At 44.6% G+C, this 19,582-nt stretch overlaps 1 protein-coding gene across 1 annotated transcript in view; it reads left to right on the forward strand.

Moving 5' to 3' along the window:
* Window positions 1–19,582, forward strand: part of STAB1 (stabilin 1) — a 158,887-nt gene that overhangs the window by 132,584 nt on the left and 6,721 nt on the right. The window contains exons 55-64 of the mRNA XM_061617982.1: window positions 6,147–6,363; window positions 8,450–8,599; window positions 9,056–9,160; window positions 11,209–11,316; window positions 12,441–12,634; window positions 13,508–13,652; window positions 16,068–16,201; window positions 16,776–16,941; window positions 17,162–17,268; window positions 18,588–18,707. Of these exons, the coding sequence (XP_061473966.1) occupies window positions 6,147–6,363; window positions 8,450–8,599; window positions 9,056–9,160; window positions 11,209–11,316; window positions 12,441–12,634; window positions 13,508–13,652; window positions 16,068–16,201; window positions 16,776–16,941; window positions 17,162–17,268; window positions 18,588–18,707 (1,446 nt within the window). The remainder of the gene's footprint in view (window positions 1–6,146; window positions 6,364–8,449; window positions 8,600–9,055; window positions 9,161–11,208; window positions 11,317–12,440; window positions 12,635–13,507; window positions 13,653–16,067; window positions 16,202–16,775; window positions 16,942–17,161; window positions 17,269–18,587; window positions 18,708–19,582) is intronic.

The following is a 19,582-nucleotide window of genomic DNA, read 5'->3' on the forward strand; positions in this document are numbered from 1 at the left end:
AGACGTCGACAAGCCAGTCTCCAGTTTGGTTTCGCACTCGCTCCTTCCAAAGCAAGGGGAATCACAACTAAAGGACCCCTTTGAACGCCGCATGGACTACGCCTTGCGTAAAAACCACGAGGATACTGCCTTTACTATTCAGGCATCTGCTTCAGCTTCCATATTTTCAAGAGCGGCTATGATGTGGCTAGACGAACTCTTGGATGATCCCGAACCAGACCCTGTCAAGCTCCGCAAGGGCCTGGTAAAATTACACAAGACAGCAGCCTTCGTAGCCGACGCCACACTAGATGCCACCCAGCTGGGAGCACGAGCTCTAGCCTCACAGGTGGTAGCTCGGCGTACCCTTTGGCTCAGGCACTGGGATGCTGATTCTACGGCCAAGGGCAACTTGCCTAGAGCACCCTTTTCTGGGTCTTTACTCTTCGGAGACGAAGCCCTCAAGGCTGTCTTGGTAGACCCTAAAGACAGCCGAAGGCCAGTATTGGCCACTTCTAAGAGAGAGGATCGTAGGGCTTTCAGACGTTTCACCCCATATCTCTCCTTTCAGCCCTTTCAAGGAGCGCGGCCTACAGGGCGAGGCTGCGACTTTTGATCTTCTGGTTTCCACTCCTCCAGGGGATCCTGGAACAGGCAACGTTTCCAAGCCAGAGCACAGAACAGGGGAAGTCAAGGGGCCTCAACTTCAACTTATGACAGGGGAGCTCATCAGCGAAGACAATACTGATGCTTTCCCTGTGGGGGGCAAATTGCTAATGTTTGCAAGTCACTGGTTATGTCTGACACAGGTCGCTTGGGTCGGAGATCTATTCCTCCATGGTTACGAACTGGAATTTTGGTTGACCCCTCCAGACAGGTTCATTCCATCCACTCTACCTAGAGTTCGAGACAGGTGCTGGATCATGCGGGAAGCCATAACCCATCTTCTCAACATAGCTGCAATAGAACCTGTACCACCAGAGGAGAGAGCACAAGGGGTTTACTCCCTCCTATTTGCAGTTCCCAAGCGAGATCAGTCATGGAGGGCGGTTCTAGATCTCAAATTTGTCAACCGTTTCGTGAAATACTGACGGTTCAAGATGGAGTCCCTGGCGTCAGTTGTAGAGGCACTACACGAAGGGGATTTTCTGGCTTCCATAGATCTCAAAGAAGCTTACCTTCATGTGCCCATCTGTCCAACCCACAGACGTTTCCTGCGATTTGCCTTCGGCCCCCATCACTTCCAATATCAAGCAATGCCTTTTGGTCTCTCGTCAGCCCCGCAAGTATTCACCAAAGTGCTGCTAACCCTGGTGGCTTATCTCCGCCTCCAGGGAGTCCACTATCCTTACTTGGACGATCTGTTGATTCGAGTGAGTTCCAGAGATTTGGCCCTCTTTCATGTTTACTCTGCTCTTACGACTCTACGCACCCATGGTTGGCTGGTCAACTACGACAAAAGTCAACTACTACCAACTCAGAGATTACAACATTTGGGTGCAATTCTAGACACCACGCAGGCCATGATCTTTTTGTCACCAGACCGTATTACGGCCATCACAGAGATGGCTCTACACCTCGCATGTCATTCGAGAGTGGACTTAATGCTTCTGGCAAGGGCTCTGGGAATGTTTGTCTCGACCATTCACATCGTGCCATGGGCTCGGCACCACACTCGACCCTTACAGTGGGCCCTACTCCCTTTCCAACAGGACATTGCCACGTCCAACCACCGTACGGTCCACCTGCACCCATCTCTGCTGACCTCTTTCCATTGGTGGACTACAGCCAAAAATCTCAGACTGGGAACCCCGTTCCGAGAACCAGACAGGACCATACTCACCACAGATGCCAGTCTGTCCGGATGGGGGGCCCATTGCAATTCCCAGTATGTTCAGGGAGTGTGGTCCAACACGGAAGCAAGTCACAATATCAACTGGCTGGAACTAAGAGCGGTCCATCTGGCTCTTCGGCATTTTCAACCCTTGTTCCTTCTGGATCACGTATTGATTCGCATGGACAATACTTGTGTGAAATCACATCTGAACAGACAAGGGGGCACCAGGTCACGGTGCCTCCAGGCGGAAGCGTCTCAACTCTTCCAGTGGGCCGAAATACATCTACTTTCACTGAGAGCAGAACATCTCCGAGGTGTTTTAAACGTTGCGGCCGACTGGTTCAGCAGACAACAGGTGATCTCGGGAGAATGGAAGCTACACCCCATGATGTTCAGCCTTCTCCAACGACGGTTCGGCAGCCTCTCGGTGGATCTGTTTGCATCCAGTCACAATTACCAGCTACCTCGCTACTTCTCCAGGTATCTGGACAACGACGCGGAATCGATGGATGCACTGTTGACTCAGTGGCCAGCAGGCCTCCTATATGCTTTTCACCCGATACTGCTATTGGGCAGGACCATCAGGAAGCTGCGACACGAAAGGGCCCATCTGATCCTGATAGCACCGTACTGGCCTCGTCAGCCGTGGTTCTCCGACCTGCTCTCCCTTTCAGTGACGGAGTCTTGGAGGTTGCCACTCAGACCAGATCTTCTATCTCAGGGCCCAATTTGGCATCCAGATCCCGAATGGCTCAATCTGACAGCGTGGCATTTGAACGCGGACATTTGATTCATTGGGGACTGTCTAAGGAAGTTGTGGACACAATTCTCGCGTCTCGAAAGCAGTCGACCTCTTGGGTCTACCAGAGCACCTGGTCTACCTTCGCTAGTTGGTGTGACTCTCAAAACATTCTACCATCTCAGGCCAAGGTTCAACATCTACTGCAATTTTTATATAGAGGCCTGAAGATGGGACTGAAACCTAACACTTTACGCCACCACCATTTCATCTATTCTCTCCATCGCGTCTCCTAATATTCCTATGGGTTCACACCCACTGGTCAAATGTTTTTTGAAGGGGGCCGTCCTACTGTCGCCAGCAGTTTGTCATCGCTTTCCTTTGTGGAGTTTATTGAAGGTCCTGCAAGCCCTGCAGCGCCCTCCTTTTGAGCCCCTTCGATCTGTGCCTTTACGTCTTTTGACCTTCAAAGTCCTGTTCCTCGTGGCGATCACCTCAGCGAGAAGAATCTCAGAGTTGGGGGCGCTGTCCTCGGCCCGCCGTCTCTGTATTTTCCATAAGGACTCAGTGGTACTGCGTCTAGATCCTTCCGTCCCAAGGTCATTTCGGCGTTCCACTGTAACCAAGACATTGTTTAGCCTTCATTCTGTCCGGATCCTGTTCATCCGCTCGAGAAGGCCTGGCACTCGCTAGATGTCCGGAGGGCCCTCAAGACATACCTGTCTCGCACCCAGGACATACGGTCAATGGATTCCTTATTTGTATCCTTTCACCCGCGTACTCTGGGGCAAAAGGTGTCTAGCTCTACGTTATCTTGTTGGTTGCGTGCCTGTATTGCATTGGCCTATGAGTCCCTTCAGCTGCCAGTGCCTCGTAACATAACGGCACATTCCACTAGGTCAGCTGCCACTACGGCTGCCTTCGCAACCAATGCTCCTCTAGCAGAGATTTGCAGAGCGACTGTATGGTCTACCCCAAATTCTTTCATAAGACATTATAAGATAGACCGTTACGCTTCTGCTGATGCCTCATTCGGGAGGCGTGTTTTACAACAGGTTATCTCTGCTAAGTAGCCAAGAGGCGGTCCCTCCCTATTAGGGGCTGCTTTGGTACATCCCACATGATGTCGGACTACCTAAGGAAAATGTACCATTGGTATCACCTGAAGGGTGATTTTCTTAGGTAGTCCGACATCACGGCCCTCCCTTTTTGGAGGATTGGGGTTTTTTTGCTACCTTACCACTTATTATTCTTCAGTGTTATAATATTTAAACTTTTTTACCAAGTCAAGACCAATTTGGACCTGTTTAATATGCTTGCGATCTTTGGGTTATGTTTTGGGGCACTGTTTCCTTGCTGTGAGGCCCGTTGGCCTTTTCTGTCTTTTCAGATATGTCTCTCACTTTGGTCTCGTCACGAATGAACTGGAGTGGGAGGGGCTCGATGCCCCAGGTCTTGACTTCGATCTATTCTTGCCTTTGGACGCTAGATGGCGCTATATCCCACGTGATGTCGGACTACCTAAGAAAATCACCCTTCAGTGATACCAATGGTACATTTATGTGATATATCTATCGATATTTGGCACGAGGGTTAACAAGATGTGACAATGTAATGAGTTAATTAATAAGATTTTCTTGAGCCATATCATCAAAAGCAAAATGAAACACCACCACTGAGCAGGTGCATTCATTTCAACAGATTAAATCCATATATTTATAACAGTTATAGACAGCTGGTCTAGCACAGTGGGGAGGAGAGCCTGGCTGGGAGTCCACCCCCTTTATTAGGGGCTGTGCTCTACTGCCACCACAGCTCCTTGGTATAGCTGGGCACACCTGAGCCATTATTTCTGTGAGCATCCATGGGAAAGTTATTGCTTTTGCTTCAGTGGGAAGGGAAGGGAGACCGCAATCTTGCTATGCATGGAATTTTATTTTTATTTTTTCCTTAGTACTGGAGCAGGATGTGTGAACCCTCAGCATGCCTAGCCTGGGCTATTAAGAAAAAGAAGAAATCTTGACAGTTTCACACACCCCGCTGAGTTGTTTGGAAAGCTCACAATGAGCCAGATGAGGCACTGAAGGCCCATGGAGTGAAATGGGATGCCCCTGGAGCGCCTCCCTCTCCCTCCAAGGAACCTTGGCTGGCTGTGTTTCTCTTGTGCAACTGGCAGGGTGGCATCACTGCAGCCCACAGGGGTGTGTTAAGTTTATAAAAGTGAGAGGTCAGTGAGATGAGAAGAAAGAAGTGGGTTAACTCCCCGGGTGCTGGGCTTGCTGTTGTCCAAGAGAATACTTTCCCCTTCCTTTTGTGCTCATGCTGCCGGGGGCAGGATCCGTTAGCTGGTGCAGTATTGATGCGAGTTCACTCTTTGTCTGCTATCCATTGCTTTTACAGGTCTGATTCCCCCCCCATCAATAGTAATATAGATATTTTGAAAGAAAATGTCAATATTTTGAAAGGAATTAACAATATATTGAAAGAAACTATTAATATTTTGAAAGGAATTGTCGATAATTTGAAAGGAAAGTAGCTTTGCATCCTCTTCCTCCTCCACTATTACAGGCTTTTATAGGCTTGGCTTACTTCCTCCCTACTTGGTATTTGGGTTATTTGAGTGAAGGGGGTGCAGGGGGAGAGAGAGTGTTATACTGCTATGCTGTGCTGTGAATAAAATCAATAAAAGAACAATATGGAATAAAACAATATGGAATAAAAGAACAATAAGGAACATTCGAGGGGGAAAACCCGGTGTCAGGGAAAAGCCACTGAAGTTCAGAGCAAACAGGGTCGCTCCACAAAGATGGAGAATAAACCTTTGAAAAATCTGGTGCTAAATCTGAATTCAGTGGAATTTCTGCCCATCCCTACATGCTGCCCAAGGTCTTGTGATAAAGTTAGCTAAGGTAGCTCTTTTTTCTTGGATAATCACTGGGCAAGGGGACAGTGCTGCAAAACATCCCAGGCTCGGCTTTCTCATGGTGTGCAAATCCTGCCCAGCTATTTTTACTTTTGTATTTAAAGACCACACCCAAGTGCAAGTGCAGCAAGGGTGCGGTACAGCACATGCACACACAACTGTACATCAAACACTTCATGTGCTTGGTAATTTGTGTGCACACCTTTCACTGGTATGTAACAGGTAGTGGGCGGGAAGCAAGGAGAAAGAGGGAGGTCTGTGGATGAACAAAGTAGGCACTTTCAAACATACACTGCCATACACATGGTGTGGATGTGTAAAAACTGAAAATTTGGAAAGCGGTGGAATAGTGTGGTGCTATCCTGTATTCTAACGGAAGTGGTATGAGAAGGAAATGAAATTGACTGAAGGCTTCCATGTGGAAGTGTTGGAATTCTGACAAGGGTAAAGCAGCCTCGGGGGCAGAGGAGTCAGAAGGGCAAACTTACCCTTCTGCCTGTCCACTGCTTCTCCCCTGGATATCACCACTATCCTGGTGCTGTCTTACAGCAGAGAGACAGCTGGAGATGGACTTTTAACATGCCTTGGAGCAGAACATGCAGTTCCAACCTAAGCAGCAGAGTCCAATCAAAGACCAAAAAAAAAAAAGTTTCTTGTTTTTCTTGTAGGGAGAGAGCCAGAGTTGTTATTATTTTGGAGATCCACTTCTCATCACTCCATGGTATCGCCGTTCTGAAAGGAGGTCTTCCCGGTTGTACCATTCACGTGGGGGAAAGAGATGGCATCCTCTTTCAAGGTCTTTGATTAAGGGCTGCAAGAGAACTTGCTTTACCACTGAGTGGGTACCTCAGTGCTGTGCAAACCACTATGGAAAAGATTGCCATGGTAAGGGCCCTTTGTAGTGCCCCTGCAGGGCTCTTTCTTGGTGGTGATGATTGTAGTGGTGATTTCAGCCAACACCACAAGGCTGAGTGTTAATCACACTTTCCATTTTTATATGAAAAAACCACAGTGTCCTGCTGAGCTCTTCTGAGATTTCCATGTATTAGGAACTAGCCCTTACACTTGCAAGCAAGAGCCACTTCAGATACTCCTTTGCAACCAGTTTGTGTGGTATGATAGGTTCATTCCCTTTGTACTGCTTGCAAATGTTGGAAAACATCCTCAATTCTCACAGCCCTACTAACTTATTCCAGTACCTTGAATGGTCTTCGCCCTGCCCCACTGCCCCACCTTCAGATGATAGTCTTTCTTTTTAAGTGACTTAGTGGATATTCCACTTAGCCACAGTATGCTCAATAAATTTTCTAATCAACCACTTGGCAATGAATACATGTTGGGTTTCCCTGACTCATGTCTGATGCTACAAATTAAGGCTAACTCTTAATGGATTTACATACAAAATCAGTCACACTTACTTAGGAAAATATTGTGTATTTTCTGTGCAGCAAAGTATATATACTTGGAAGTACATCCTAATGAGTTAAATGGGACTTATTCCCTAGTGAGTATACTTAGAGCTAGAGCAGCCTTTCCCAACCGGTGTGCCTCCAGGTGTTGTTGGACCACAACTCCCATCAGCTTCAGCCATTGGCAATGCTGGCTGAGGCTGATGGGAGTTGTGGTCCAACATCTGGAGGCACACTGGTTGGGAAAGGCTGAGCTAGAGCTTCAGACAAGATGGGTCACTAAGACCCATATTTAGCTTATTGAACATTTTCCCGCCTAACGACAGAAAGTTGACCAGCAGATCAGTTGCAATGGCTTGAAAAGCTAAGATCTCTGCTCTTTTTACTGTATAGAGAAATAAACATAGTTTGAGATCTTAGGTCTTTCTAGATTCATCATGTAACAGGATGGCACAAATTCTCTTTAGGGACAGTGTCATCTGTGGTGATCATATTAGATGATGCATTCCCTGACAAATGATAGACCTATTGGAAGGTGATTTAGGGCTGTGTACAGCCTACTCTACCCGCTTCGTGACTCTGATCTGGGGGATCGAGGCAGGCATCAGGACAACCTACTCTAGGTTGACCTGGGTACCACCACCCCACCCCAGTTCTGAATAAGTTCAGGGGTGGGGCTAATGTTTCTTGTAAAGCATATATCCTTGTGCCTCCTTCCTCCCCCAACCGAAACAGAGGTCAATTCTGCAGGGCGCTGTAATGCCTTCCTCCAATCAGTTCCTCAGTGGAGGCATTGATGGGAGGCATTGTAGCACCCTGCAGAATCAACTCCTCTGCTAAACAGCTGATCAGCAGAGGGGTGATCCTGTGAAGGTGATGCTCCGCAAACACTTTCCTAAGAAAAACAACTTGCAACCCCCCTCCCAGGATCGCTCCCTGGGCTCAACAGCTGAGGGACTGATTATGCACAATGTAGGTTTGCTCCCTTGCAGGAAAGCACCATGCAAACTAGCACCCGCAGCAATCCTGTGGGGCAGCGGTGGTGCTCAGGGAGGAAGGAGAATTGCGGCTGCCTCTTCTCACTATGGGCCTGATGTCCTACCTCCTGACAGCCCCTGGTTGCTCTGGGTCATCCAATCCGACCTGTAGCAATCTGTGGCTCTCAGAACCCGACTCAGCCAAGGTCCAAATAGGTCCAAATGGGCCCAGTTTGGCTTAGGCCTTGGTCAAATCTGGAGCATAGTCCTAGTGATGATTATTTAATTGCCCCAAATAATTATTAGGCCCTGTACCAAAATTAAAACCACACAGGTCCTGCTTGCAGGCTTACTTTCAACACACAGTTCAATTGCATGTATGAGATGTGTGCTTTTACTATTATAAAGCATTAAAGAAAATATAATAAGTAGCTCTAATTAGGCTAGTGTCTTTTTGAAGAGCCTATTAACTTTATTCACTTTTAAGCAACAAAGTTTCTATTCAAGAGCAGCTGTAAAAATCACTAAGGCTGGTTAATAAGAATTCATTCGCCTGGATAACATTCAAAGGGTTCTACCTTTCAGTGTGTCCTGGAGGGCTTGAAGCACCATGCAGTAATCGTGGTACTTGTGATGATGGCCACGGAGGCTCAGGATGGTGCAACTGCAGCCTGGCTTTCGTTGGGACAGCTTGTGAGAACTGTGCCCCAGGCCATTATGGGCCAGAGTGTAAAGGTACGGCTTTGTTTTCAAAAAAATAGCAGAACCCAGTAGCTTTAGTCTTCCTGCTTCACTTTGATCTCATCAAATTAATTGGTGATATGCCTTGAGAAGGACTGCCGTATGCAGTATCTGAGGATTGCTTTACACGTTTTCCTACATCAGGTGTACATGGGGAATACTAAAACAATGCATGGACTGCTTTGTTCACTGTAATATTTTGAAGATAAAATATTAGGTTTTCTCCTCCTACCCCCAACTTGTGCACATGTTGGGAAGCTGCTTCCTGGGTGCAGCACTCTTTATTTATTAAAAGTCAAAAAGCAAGATCCCTAATCAAAATCAGCTGGCATACAACCTTAGTGGGTACACAATCTACATAATCACCATGTTCCAAAACTGCCCCTTAATATTAGCTAGCTGCTTCTTACCTAACCCAGGAGAGTGGTGATTATTTTCTTCCTTTTGTAGAATGCAGCTGTACAGAGAATGGAATATGCAATGAAGGTTTGCATGGAGATGGCTTCTGCTTTTGCACTGCGGGATGGACAGGACAGCGTTGTGAGACTGAACTAGGTAAAGCAAATCACAGCTAAATCCCAAAGCAGCATTCCTGGTAGTGCCTCAGTAGGCATCCTAAGGAAAGGGTCACATTGTACAACTTGACTCATTTAGAAAGTTCCTGGATGTTTTCCTAATTTTTGTCCTGTCCTATCCACTGTTGTCCAAGTTTTTTACACTTTTTTTGTTTTTGTTGTACTTCAACAACTTATAAAATATGTAGAAACAATGTGGGGACAAAAGAAATGAATACGCACACCATAAGCAACAGGGACGCTATCATATTCATGACATCTGTAGGTCTTTAAAACTATTTGCCTTTTGGACTCAATGTTTTCTTCACAAAAACAAAATCTGAATAGTATGCATGCTAATGTAGACTGCTCTGACAACCTCTGTTTTTTTGAGCAAGTTGGAGGGCCTGATCCTTCCCTGTGCAGGTATTGCATGACAGAGCCCTGTTCTTTCCATTTGGCACAAATATACCAGGCCAATACAAGAAATAGGTGGCCTCCCCAAATCCATGTCTTGCTCTTCTCCCACTCTGTCAAGCATCAGATTACTGAAGTTCTTTTTGCTAGCATGGGAGGGTTAAAAGAATAAACAGATGCAAAGCTTCTCAAGCAATTGTACCAGTTCAGGAATGTGAGACTTGAGTGACAGTGAGATAGTGAAATGCTGATACTGATATGATTTATAATAAACAAATCTTGAGATCTGGCAACACCAAGAGTGTCCCCAAGTAACCTCTTCTTTCCCTCTGTGGAAGGAAAACTCTTCAGACAAATCAGTTAAAGGACTTCCAGACAGACAGAAGTTTATTGCAATGCAAAAAGAGAGAGTGCCTAGTAACAGTCAGCAGATCTCTCTCTTTAGCCTATGTTAGCACACAGTTTTATACCTATAGAAATGCAGACAGATATATTTCCATTAATGGTACATAGCAAAACAAAATGAGGAGGGGTCTTGATACATGTTCACAATCACATTCACACTCTGGCGATCCAGCCCAGTCCACTTCACAACTACATTTCACTTCTAGATGTGAAATCCTTCTCCTGACCACAACTTCTTTCTGCCAGCTAGCTGGCCCTGTGTACCATTACCCCATTTCCTATGTAACTGACAGCTTACAGTTTTAGCAGAGAACTGATGAAGCATATTGATTAATGAGGTTAATATGATGTTGGCCAAGATCAGCTCCTTCCACTATCTGTTCAGCTTACATCCGAGGCATAGTGAATCCTGCTTTCCCTCTCCTTTGTTGCAAGTGCAAGATATTTCTATTGCTCTGTCTACCAATTTTGTCAGGATAGTGGGAAATTGCTAAAGGCCAAGCGAGATTCTATTAAATGTGTCATATTAGCCAAGGGTGGGTGGGTAATAAATAACATGTAGCCCCAAGGTACTATTTATCCTAGGAGGGCATTTGCTCTTGGTGACAATTTTTTGTCAGGACTTGGGGGTGAAGGAGGTTAAATTCCCCTTTCTGCATGCTGTTGTTCTGATCCTAAAAAAAACCCTGCTCAAGTTTTTTTTAAATTTAAAAACCAAGTATGTTAATTGTGATCATTTACATTTAATGTAGCATGTCCTTTGGCCCTGAGGAGCAAGTTACCTGCCCAAGGAAGCTTCCTGGCTGAGTGAGAAATTGCACCTCCAGCCCCCATACCCAAGCCCAGCCCCCCTGTCCGCTGTACCACCCTCGCCCAGTTGAATAATAGAGCCTTGCAGGATTTAAGCTGGGCAAGAAAAGAGTAGACTTGTCCAGCCTAACAGTACACATTAATGGAATGGTTTGGAAAAAAGAAAGAGAGGTGCATTTTCTTGAACTAAATTTTTTCAAGGTGCGTTATACATAATTTGGTCACTTATACTTTTGCTTTGATAAGACATTTTGGCAGACAAAACACTTTTCCAAAGGAAACTCTTTCCCTGGGCACAAGGATATTTTCTATTGTTTCATACCGGTTCTGGTTGGAAGAGTTGTTCATTGTGAAATAATCCCTGAAATTTGTCTGAAATTGGTATCAGCTTGGCTGATTCAACTGATTTGTGTTTAGCTGTGATGCCCGAATGTTCTCCAGCCTGCCATCGTAATGCTGTGTGCCGGTCCAACAATGCCTGTGAATGCAGCCTACATTATGAGGGAGATGGAATAACATGCACAGGTACGACTGGAATAGCACTGAATGAATCCAACGTTTAAAAGCTGGGTTCATTCATTAAGACACTAGTCATGTTGGGGCAGTTTTGAAAAGCATTCAGTATTAAGAGGGTATTGCTAATAGCCTAAGATGAATCCCGTTTCGGCTGTAAATCAGCCTAAGACCACTTACATTCTTAATTATCCACTGAGAATAATTGTTACTCCAGATTTACAGACGGAGACCTGCTATGGAAAATGGTTTCTAAGAGGGCTGCTTTAAACACTCTAACCTCACGAAGCCTCTCTGGTTCCTCAAAGCAGAGACAAGCCACTGCTCATGATTCCAAATCTCTCTCTGTTCTGTGTTTTTATGAAAATCAAAAGTTTGGATTCTCAAGTTATTTTTTATGGCTCCTTTTTTTTTTAACAATGGGACTGCTCATACTAAACTTGAAACAAAAAGTAATTTACTCACCTGGTACTGCTTTGGATACATCAGAAGATTCTTGAACATTATTGGTTAGATTTGCTCTCCTAAAGTATCTTCTGTTTATGGAATCACTTGTATCAGAGTCCAACATGGATGATTAGGTTCCACTATACCAGAATTCACTACTATGTGAAGATACGTTTCTGGAATTTTCCAAGCTTGTGTGAAGGGGGATTCCTTCTTCCTTTTCTCTGTCTTAGTATTAAAAACACATCAAAGATAACATTTAAATGAATTATCTTCCCCAAAAGACAGCCCAACTTAAAAAATAATTATGTGGGCAATTGCACATTAGTGAATAGCACAATTATACATTTGTGTTGGGTTTTTTTTTAAACAAACAAACAATTTTTATACTTTTAAAAACTGAGTATGGTGTTTTTTAAAAAATTCTGCCAATTCAGAGTGCATGAGCAAAATCTGTTCTGACATTCCAAAATCTGGAAATCTTGCCAGAATTTAACCAGAGTGTAATCAAAGGGATGATGGAATCTCTCAGAACAATGATGGAACTTAAGTAATCCACCCATCCTTACTTCTGAAATGGCATAAGCAGTTCCAGATGGGCCTTGTTCCACAAGTGAAAGCTGCAGGATCAGAGATTCAGAAGTGACACTTTACTAAAACAACAAAACAAAAACATTTTTTCCATGTAGTGATTGACCAGTGTGGGAATGACAATGGTGGCTGCAGTGACTATGCCAGCTGCACACAGGTCGGGATTGATGTTTCCTGTAGCTGCTTATCAGACTATGAAGGCGATGGCTACATCTGCAGCCCTGTTGACAGGTGTGCAGATGGCAGAAATGGAGATTGCAGTGAACATGCCACTTGCATCAACACAGGTCCTGTAAGTATGAGATTCATTGGAAAAGTTCCCCTGGTACACAGGAGGCACCAGCAACTGGAACAGTGTTTGGGGTGAAAACAGAGAACAGCTGTGGAAACTCAGGGCTCTTCATATGACCAGTTGGGCTCATTGTGGCCATTTTTGGGAGTTTCTCACCATGTGGTGGAAGGGAAACTAGATGATGTGAACAGTTAGGGTGGAACTAGATATTGCACTAATTGTGTGCCTAGCAACTATGGTTGGTTTTGTAAAATAATTAAATACTAGGTGCAAGGGGCATGAAGACTATAACATATGGGGAAGGGAGATACTTGCACATCATACATATAAAGCACTCTTATACCTCTTTAACAGTCATAGTTTCTCCCAAAGAACCCTGGGAACTGTAGTTTGTTAAGGATGTTGACCTCATAGAGCTACAATTCCAGCACCCTTAAATGATAATTCCCAGGATTCCCCATGACTGTTTGCCTTTCAAAATGCTGCATATTGGAAAGACCTCCCCTTGGCATTTCACTTTTAGCAAGGGAAAACCCAAGGCACTAACTACTTCAAACCAACAGAGAGAGCAGAAACCCCCCCACTGTTCTAAAACTGTGAACAGACTACCACCATTTTCAGCTCATGGGAATTCATGCAAACCACAAAACACATAATGTTGGATGGAAGATTTCTGCATAGATTTGAAAATGAAATTAAACCCACCCCTTTGACTCTTCCACTAAGTAAAGATACCAAGAGACTTAGCCGATTCAGGAGATTTTCTTGTGGCTTTGAGTTGAATAGTCTTTCCACTTGTGTTCCTTGACTTCTACATTGTCCTCTGTTTGGCCATAAGACTGCAGTGATAACCTGGGTTCTGTTGCCTTGCAGAATTCTCGGAGGTGTGAGTGCAAAGCAGGTTTCATTGGAAATGGAATCCAGTGCTCGGAGGAAGCTATCCCACCCACAGACCGTTGCTTGGAAGAGAATGGGCAATGCCACCCTGAGGCTCTTTGTAGTGACCTGCATTTCCAAGGTACAAGTCTGTGTTCCTGTCATGTGATTTCCATGATACAGTCCTTATAACATCTTTGTCCCTCTTGTAATGCTTGAAGATCCGCACACCTTATCTTGGCAAAGCTAGAGATGCCAGTAAAAGACATACCCGTTCAGATCAAAGGCTGACCTTCTTCCTTACCATGTACCCTTCCGAGCCCAATTCAAAGTGCTGGTTTTTACCTATAAAGCTGTTTACAGCTCAGGACCCCAATATCTTCTGGAACACCTCTCCTGACATGAACATGCCCAGACCCTTAGATTTCTCCATGTCCCCTCTGAGGAAGGCTCGGAGGGTGGTGATAAAGGAGAGGGCCTTTTCAGTTGTGGCTGCCCATCTGTGGAATACACTCCCCCGTGAGATCCACCTGGCACCTTCATTGACATCTTTTCAGCACCAGGTAAAGATGCACCCTTTTCTCCTGTGCATGTAAAAGATGATATCAAGTGGGTAGCTAGCTTCGTCTAGTGGTTGAAGGCAAAAGAGCACTGTTGAGGTTTTTTGTAGGCCCATTCCTGGTCTGTGCCTGTTCCTGCCTCAGTTCTCTTTTGTCTTCACCGAACGCGATTGGACTCTCTCTGCCTCCGTTGGTTCAGGCCTGTATTGTTTCTTCTGTGCTGTTTCATGTTATTTCATTTATTAGTTTTCTTCTTTACTGTTTGTTCTGTTTTTTGCTGTTTAACCTTTCCCTTCCAGTTTTTTAAAAAAAGACCTTGAGTTCCTTCCCCTGGAAGTTTTCTCCACAGCAAGCAGCCATCAGCGGGGGGTGCCCCTCTCCTCAGTACCGGGAGCCTGTGGCCACTCCAGCCCCCCCCACCAACCTTGCTACCTTCCCTATTGGGGGTAAGCCTCAGCGGCAGCCACCTGACCGTCCATAGCTGTCTTCCCGCAGGCGGCTGAGTCCCCAGCCCGCGCCAAGGCTTTTCGGACCCTTTGCCAGTGACCAGCCCTTTTCCTGCAATTCAGTAGTAGAGGGAAGCGACTGGCAGGTGCCATTGTCCCCAGCAACCTGCAACCGCCATCCCCCCAGTCAGAAAACCAGCAAGGAGGACAGCTACTGCTAGTGGTGGGGTCTGCATTTTGCCCCCCCCCAAGCTGCCACATTAACAGCCTTCTCGGAGGGCAACAGTGATCTTTGCCACCCACGGGGGCGCCCTCCACGCCTTCTCCAGCTGCAGCTTCCAAGGCCCTTTTTGCCCCCATAATCCCCGCAGCGCATTGCTCCCATGGGGAAAGCAACCCACAAAATGGAGAATCCCTCGAAGAGGATGAAGCCACTCCCCCCCTACCTGCAGCAGATGCAGCGTCAGTGCCCTTTCCCAGCCAGGTCACAGGGCAGTCACATACTTCAGGGGATCAGTCAGGAACAGTGGTAGCCCGCCCCTTTACCATCAGGCACGAGGTGGCTGAGGCACAAGTTATGGTTTGCAGGGCGGCTATGGAAGCCCTAGGAGGGCTGGGCTGCCATTATAAGCACAAGTAGGCCTTTGGCAAAGAGTGTATTAGTACTGTTGCCTTGTTTCTATCAGTGTTCTGTTCTGTCTTACTCGTTTATGGGCTTGTCATTGAGAACTGAGGCAGGAACAGGCACAGACCAGGTATGAACCTGCAAAAAACTTCAGCAGTGCTCTTTTGCCTTCAACCGCTAGCTACCCACCTGATAATCATCTTTTGACATGCACAGAGAAGACCGATTTCACGGTAAGACCAAACGTCTCTTCCCCAGGCATTTGATAGACTGAGATGATGATGTCTGTTATTAGTATGCTGCCAAAGCTTCCTGTAGCTGCATGGGGGTGTTGTTTTATTGTTTTGTTTTTATAGTATGATATATATATTTGTGTTTAACCTTATTGGAACACACTTGGAGATCTTTGGGTATCAAGCAACTAATAAATCTAAACAACAACAGCAACAATAACCAATCCTCCAACTTGATAGGCTTTCTTCCTCTTTCCCTCTTGAAATTTGTTGGTGGCCTTTTTTGCCTGCTGATATTTGCCTTTTCTCTCTCTTATTTTGATACCCTCTAATAAAATAGATGATGTATCAACCCAGAGATATACCTATTTCCTTGACACTACACCTGTAGCCCACCCAAACCCATCACTCTTTCTTTTCCATAACCACTCCTGTCTCTGCCACAATACTTCACTTTCCTTTATTTATTTATTTTAAAAAGCCCTTGCAGCTCAAACATCTGTAATGCATTTGGATTGCAGACTGTGAATTTGCAGAAGATTGGGAATGGGAAGTGTTGGCTCAGAGTTCCAGACTTTTCCCCTCAGAGTCATTTGGGTTGGGTGTGTCAAAGTGCACTTTTTCCAGATCTGACCCACAGCCACAAGCGAAATGATGTCTAAAATGACACAATGTTGTACAATTGTTCTCCAGACAAAACAGTCGGTGTCTTTCACCTGCAGTCTCCCCAGGGAAAATATAACTTTACTTATCAAGAGGCTGAAGCCAGCTGTGCAGCTGAGGGAGCTACTGTGGCCACTCTTAAGCAGCTGTCTGCCGCCCAACAGGTAACAACACAACTAGCACCTTGCTCTCAATGATGTCAACCTATGTTCAGTTTGCTTCATGGTTGGCCTGAGGAGCTCAGCTCTGTTCCCATCAAAACTCTGTTCATCTTTGACTTTTGCTAAGAAACTCTGTGTGTGTCTCTATGTGTAGGCTTCTTTGCCTCAAAAAGCTGTAAATATTCCTACTGGATGTTCTACCCTCTCAGGGATCAGTTGCCTCCCTGTTGGGGACCCACTTGTAAACTATTTTGCAATGTATTTATCCAGGATGCTATGGATGTTGACCTTCTCTTTCGGTGATAAAATTGACTGGCATGAATGAGCATGGAACAGCAATACTGTTAGGTGGGTCCCCACCTAAACATTATATGCTGATGGAAATATCTGGCAAATAAGCATCATGCAGACAGCATGCAAATAAAATGAAATACTGCACCCTCCAGGCCAGACATGGCTTAGCCGTCTGAGTGGCACAGATATACTGTGTATAAGAATGTGAATCTCAGTGAGAGAAGCTGCTCAAGGTCTGACTGAAATACAGAAGTTCATAGAAGCCTGTGTTTTCTTCCTCCAGATGGGTTTCCACCTGTGCATAGTAGGTTGGCTTTATAACAGGACAGCAGGCTATCCAACTGTGTACCCAAGTGGGAACTGTGGTATTCATCATGTTGGGATTGTGAATTACGGCTTTCGAAGTAATGTCAGTGAGAAGTGGGATGCTTACTGCTACAGAGCTCAAGGTGAGAGGGACCTACTTGATAAATATGAGTAGTGATACCTCAGTTTCTGCCCTATGGGTATATTAAATCTGAATATTAAATTTGAAGTGGAATCAAAGCTGGAATAGAGAAATGAAGCTAAACAGGATAGAAGTTCTATTGCCTGAATTCAATTTGTCTTCCAAGCGCATTAAAATTCCCATGGAATAGTAAAATTTGCCTCATCTTTTTTCCTTTTCAGATGTACAGTGTGTTTGTAGGGATGGGTTTATTGGAGATGGCTATACCTGCACAGGGAGTCTTGTAGCAGTGCTGGCCCAGCGTGCAAACTTCTCAGTTTACTATTCTGTAAGTGCTAGAGCTACATTCATGCTTCTGTCAGCTGGTGTGGAGGGCTGGGAGGTTCAGAGCTTGGAAAAGTTACTTTTTTGAACTACAACTCCCATCAGCCCCAGCCAGCACATACTGGCTGGGGCTGATGGGAGTTGTAGTTCAAAAAAGTAACTTTTCCAAGCTCTGGACTCTGTCTGCATGTAGTCTTGCTGCTATTGGTATCCTAGAGGATGGCTAGTGAAATGGAGATGATGCCTTTTATTAGATTACCACCAAGAACGGTGATAACACCCAAACCTGATGCAAATACTGCTATGCCCAGAATGTTTATTAGATCCAGAGAAAAAGATCCCAATCCATTTTGGGACTCTACAGGCTCTCTTCAAGGGGAAGAGGTTTGGTTTGATTTGATGATTTTATTGTTTATTTATGGTTTGTTTTGATGTACACTATTTAGAAAGTCAAATAATTAAGCAGTATATAAATGTTTCAAATAAATAATTAATACCATGTGCAAAAGTACTCAAACAGCCTGGATTGCCTGAGGAGAGTCAATGTTAAACCTTTTCTGTGGCAGCTGAGCCTATTTTAATGTTTATGATTTATAATGAATTTTTCTATGTACCTTCTATAGCCATAGGCATCTCCTTTGGGGATCAACCTGTTTGAGAAAGGGGATTTAAGCTTTCAAGATGCATGAAGTTGATATTTGTGGAGTTGATAATCAAAAGACTGCTAAAACGAGTACACTGATACATAAACAAAAGTATACTTTTGATATACTTCCTTCCTATTTCCTCAAATGTATGAAGACTAAAGAGGAACAATTTACATTTCATAAGAGACTTTGTTGCTTTTACAAGACATTCTTTGAGCCTTTCCTGGTTTGCAATTTTTAAAAACTCAGTACTAGCTAACAGTATATAATTTTATTCATTCTACAGATGGATTTAATGCAGTGTTATTTTAATTTTGTTCTTTGTTTTTACTTAATTTTTTACACATTGCCACAACATTTTTGAATAATAGGCAGTTTATACATTCTTTAAATAAACTGATTAAAAAAATGTTTAGTGTTAAAATATTTCGTATTTTAATACCGTATTAAAAATATGCATGCATTTAAATTTATTAATGTATACAAGTCATCAATAGCAACCTTTTTGCTGTCTACAGTAAGACTTTTATAAAAGTTTTTGGCAAATGGGAAAAAATCTGCTTTGGTTTCTCTTCCTTGTAGGAGCATCATAAAGATGCTCCCCTTGATGGATTTAATTTAAGTTGGGCAGAGCTATTCCTTGAAGCTAACCATCATAGTCATTTCTGTCTTTCAGATGGTACTGGATTATGCCAATGCCACCCAAGAAGGATGGGAATTTTTGGATTTCCTCTCCACAGACACCACTTCCAAAACGCTTTTTGTGCCCCTGAACTCTGGCTTTGGAGACAATGCAGTAAGAAATCCGTAATGGACTTTATACTACAACTTCATATTTGCACCACAGCCTTGAAGTTGTTTAGTTTTGGTTAAATGAATGGACAGTTTTATGGCTTATAATCAATTGTCATCACTATATAAAGCAAGGGGTCATCAAATAAAAGATCAGTGAAATTAAGCCATTAATGTATTGTCAAAACACACTAAAGGGTAGAATCAGATTCTCTTAAAACAAATGAACTCCAAAAGAAAAGAATGTATTTAATATTTATTCCCTTTTCCTATGGAATCCTGGAGACTTTTGTTCTGTAGGGCAGGAGTGGGGAACCTCAACCCCGGGGGCCAAATGTGGCCTTCCAGGCCTCTCTGTCTGGCCCTCTGCCCAGACCACACCCCAAATGTTTTTGCCTGGTTAGAATGTATCCTTGAGCTCCAATAATGCCTCTTGCTTGTCTAGATGGAGAAGAGAGAGGGGTGTGACAGTGGGCGTAGAAACTAGCCTCCTCTACAAAGGTAAAATGTAGATTTGTTGGCTCCACTCACTTTTGCCTCTGTCCCTGCCCACCACTGGCATATGGCCCTCAGAAGGTTGCCCAGAATGGAATGTGGCCCTTGGGCTGAAAAAGATTCCTATCCCTGCTGTAGGGTAACGGGGTCTGTAGCGCCATATTGGCCATATTATGCTGGGATTCTGTGGGAAAACTATGACAGCTAAACTATACATCTGTTGTGTTCAAAGTTGTTCTAAAGTGGGGCTTCTGTTTTTACCCTAAAACAGAACCCTCACTTTAGAATGCCTGACTTTCTTGCAGTCTATTCCCAAACAAAGCCAGTGACATCAACTGGACATACAGTCCCCATTCTTGCATCATTTCAATGTAAATGGCAGCC

The sequence above is a fragment of the Rhineura floridana genome, chromosome 3, assembly GCF_030035675.1.
Source record: "Rhineura floridana isolate rRhiFlo1 chromosome 3, rRhiFlo1.hap2, whole genome shotgun sequence".
Taxonomy (NCBI): Eukaryota; Metazoa; Chordata; class Lepidosauria; order Squamata; family Rhineuridae; genus Rhineura; species Rhineura floridana.